Below are 3,731 nucleotides of genomic sequence, written 5' to 3'. Positions count from 1 at the left end.
TCCCAATCTCCTAGAGCCTGACATGGTGGTGAGAAGGCAGGAAGCTCTGGCAGCAGCTCGCCTCAGGATGCAGGAGGAGTTGAATGCACAAGCAGAAAAATACAAAGAAAGACAAAGACAGGTAACTGGGGAGTGTTTCTTTCTTTAATTCATTAATTTGTCATCAAGGGCTTTGCTGTTGCTACAGAAAGGTTTGTTCCATACTAGATAGCAGTATAATAGGAGACTCGCTCTCTGCTGGAATGGGGGTGGTGGGTTTTTACCTCCTTTTTTACCTGGAACACGTTTGATACAATTTGATCCACAGAGCAGCAACAGGCAAGTAGGTACCAGGATGGTATCGCCTCCACAAGCACGTACCTATATGCTGTGCTGACCTGATGTCTTGATGCTCTTTGTTAACGAGAATGTTTGATACATGTAGTATTCTGCTCCTTCCTGAAGTAATTAATCTCTGTGGCACTTGTTTCAGTGCAAGTAATTTTGTCTGTGGGACACTGAGGGCCTGATCTTTATTTCTGGTTTTTTATAGGTAAATCTGTGATTACAGAAACTTAGTACTAGGCACAGTGAATGTCTGGAGGGGATTTACTGGTGTTTAGGTTAACTGCCACTGCAGACATGCATTTTCTGTTGCTAATGTCAAATAGAGGTTCTTAGAAATGTAGTCTATCATTGCTGGCATTTAATGGTTGGAATGTCAGCTTGATAAAATGAGGAGTATCATATTGCTACGTGGGGCAGCATAGAAAAGCAGATGTGGATCAGCATAACTGTAATATTGCTCATTAATCCAAACCCTTGGGTTTTGTTGTAGCTGTTTCTGTAGCACTGGTGATTCCATTAGTTCTGAAATCTTAAGTCTTGCATATCCTGGATTTGTTCCTTAGCTTGAAGAAGAGAAGCGAAGGCAGAAGATAGCGATGTGGGAAAGCATGCAAGAAGGAAAAAGCTATAAAGGAAACATGAAACTGAATCAGGTAACAACTATGTTAATCAGGTTACAATTAATTTTATGTGATGAGATGAGCTGATACTCACAGTGATTAAATTCACTTTTTACTTTTGTGAACAGCAAGAAGCAGAATCTGGTGCCTCCACCTCATCAGCAGTCCCACGATCTAAACCAACCAAAAGGCCCTTGCGAGAAGGTGGTAAGTATGAAACCCTGAAGACACTGTGAGCTTGAAACAGCATTTTCCAGCTGCTGACATAGTCATCATACATCTTTATTTTTTTTTTTTTTTTTTTTTTTCCTTCTTCAAGGAGGAAACAAAATGTGCCTTGCAAATGAGGACTTTAATCAGTGCAAAACCTAGCAGGAAGTTTCTGTGGTGCTTTTCCCCTGGAAAACAGCGTTTCAGTTCTCTTGTAAATGCTTCTGCCACAATTTACTGAGATTTTTGTCACTCAAAGTCATAGATTCTTGCAATATTTCTGGGATCCTTTCCCCATTATTATAAAGGTCAGATAATTATCTGGTCTGTCTTTCAGCCACCTGTATTACTGACTGAATGCAGGAAGAGGATATTTTTATTTTGTATTACGTAGATTTGGAAAGATGAAAGACTTCATTATGCAAAATGTGACCTTATTTATCAGGTATCACAGTAATGATCTATTGAATATATAAATCCTGCAGATGTATAAACTCTTACCAACTCTCACAACCACCAGAGGATCTTATCATTAAACTTACTGTCAACTGCTGAAATCATCTTGATGGTGAACTGCTTTCCATGGCCCACGCTAGGATCACTGTCATGTGTTGGCCATGCAGCTGTGGTCTCCTTTCTCTCCTCTCAGCCTGTGCAGTACCTACAAGTGCTAATTTGGGTATATTTTAATGATAATTTTCCATAGCTGGGGGAGGATCGTCTAGACCAGCCTCAATCCTATCAGACTAAAAGAGAAACCCGCTTTGGGTGCAGCGCTGAGTAAGTCACTCGATTAAATGTATAGAACCTGAAGATTCTTGATTAAACATAATAAACCTCAATAATTGTGCAGTGCTGAAATTTCTGCTTTGAATTTTTTTACTGACAGCTGATGACAAAATCTGGAGGGACTGATGAATTGATTCATCTGCTGTTGTTTAATAATGAATTCAGCCTAATATCTGATACTGTCAAATGTCTTTTACAGCTCTTGCATGGGATATTTAGCGCTGTGGGGATGAGAAGTGCCTGTAATGGTTGTCTGAAGAATCAAGATCAGGGCAGCTGGGTTGAGGCATCCTTCCAGCTGCTCCCTGTCTTAGTTTCATCCTAAGTCTTTGCTTAAATAGCAGATGATAGAATTAGAGGTCTCTGGTCTTCTCATGAGGTAGATCAGCATGATGTGAGAGAACCACCTGCACTGCTCAGCTGCTGAATTAAGGTAGAAAGCAGAACTTGGCTAGCATGAGAAAAACTTCAGAGGGAGGTGACGCTTGAAGTTTCAGTGCACAGGTCACTTTGACGCCTGCTTGGTTAGCAACACTACTAGGTTTTCAGTTGTCTTTTTCTTTGTGTGGTTCAGAACATTTGCTAAGTTGCATCTTTCTGCGTATGTACTTAAGAAGTGAAGCTGCCTATAGTTATGGCATTAGGACACTCAACTAAAGTATCTGTTTGCCTTACTGCCTATACTTCCCTTTTCAGATCCTTGAAAAAAATCTTACAGCAGTAAGACTGTAGTGGTAGGACAAGGGGTAATGGCTTTAAACTTAAACAGGGGGAGTTTAGATTAGATATAAGGAAGAAGTTCTTCACAGGGTGGTGAGGCACTGGAATAGGTTGCCCAAGGAAGCTGTGAATGCTCCAACCCTGGCCGTGCTCAAGGCCAGGTTGGACAGAGCCTTGGGCGACATAGTTTAGTGTGTGGTGTGCCTGCTTATGGCAGGGGGGTTGCAACTAGATGATCTTAAGGTCCTTTCCAACCCAAACCGTTCTATGATTCTGTGAATGACTGGATTTACCTTTTGACCTTCAGAGTATTCCTTGCAGGACTGGAATAAAAGATTCTTTTAAGTCCCTAACTACTAGGGCTCTTGGAGAACAGATGCACTCTTACAGAGTTTACTGTAAGAGTTCTTGCCCTGTTTATTTTGCAGAGCAGCACTAAAGCTTTAGTGCAGGCTTAGAGAAATTAAATGGTAATTAATTTCAATTTAATCCAAATTGATCAAATGAAAACACAGGTGTTTTGCAATGGCTTTTACTGATAGCATTCCAAAAATAAACCATCTCAAGTCTGGCTATTTTCTCTGCTTTCATTTTCCTTAAAATGCTGCCTATGTAGTAAGTATAAACAAGGTGCAAATTACCGTGAGGTTTATTTCTGGTGTTTCTTGCATGTTGGTGGAGGCCTGTTGAGGATGAATACTAATCTAATGGATTTCTCCTCTGTACTTCTAGGCTATAACCCCCTGTCTGGAGAAGGAGGTGGAACTTGTTCCTGGAGACCAGGCCGGCGAGGCCCGTCAGCAGGTGGATGAGGCTAACCTCCCGAGTGTCTCATGTCACTAGCAGGCTTGATCTTACCCACTGTCTAACTGCCTACAGTTTGCTTGTCACAGTGACTCCTTTGGGACTGGGTTTAGTGTTAACATCAAAACCAGTTTACATCATTTCCAAATGGTAATGCAGAAGCTGATAGCACACAAGATCCTCTTAGAGAGGATGAAGAAAGAAACAGTTTTCCCTGCAGACAGGAAGTGTTGTCTGCAGCCAAGTGAATTGCCTGGGTTG

At 41.3% G+C, this 3,731-nt stretch overlaps 1 protein-coding gene across 1 annotated transcript; it reads left to right on the top strand.

Annotated features, from left to right (window-relative positions):
* Positions 1 to 14: 14 nt before the first annotated feature.
* On the top strand, positions 15 to 3,478 carry VIMP (VCP-interacting membrane protein; the record flags this gene model as incomplete). The annotated part of the gene is made up of 4 exons (XM_010009715.1): positions 15 to 121; positions 891 to 980; positions 1,076 to 1,154; positions 3,399 to 3,478. Coding segments are annotated over 4 exons (356 nt in total), but the record flags the coding sequence as incomplete, so codon positions are not given.
* Between the last annotated feature and the right edge of the window lie 253 nt (positions 3,479 to 3,731).

The sequence above is a fragment of the Nestor notabilis genome, unplaced genomic scaffold (assembly GCF_000696875.1).
Source record: "Nestor notabilis isolate BGI_N333 unplaced genomic scaffold, ASM69687v1 scaffold32272, whole genome shotgun sequence".
Taxonomy (NCBI): domain Eukaryota; kingdom Metazoa; phylum Chordata; class Aves; order Psittaciformes; family Psittacidae; genus Nestor; species Nestor notabilis.
The sequence above is the reverse complement of the archived record's forward strand: the minus strand, read 5'-3'. Positions and strand labels throughout refer to the sequence as shown.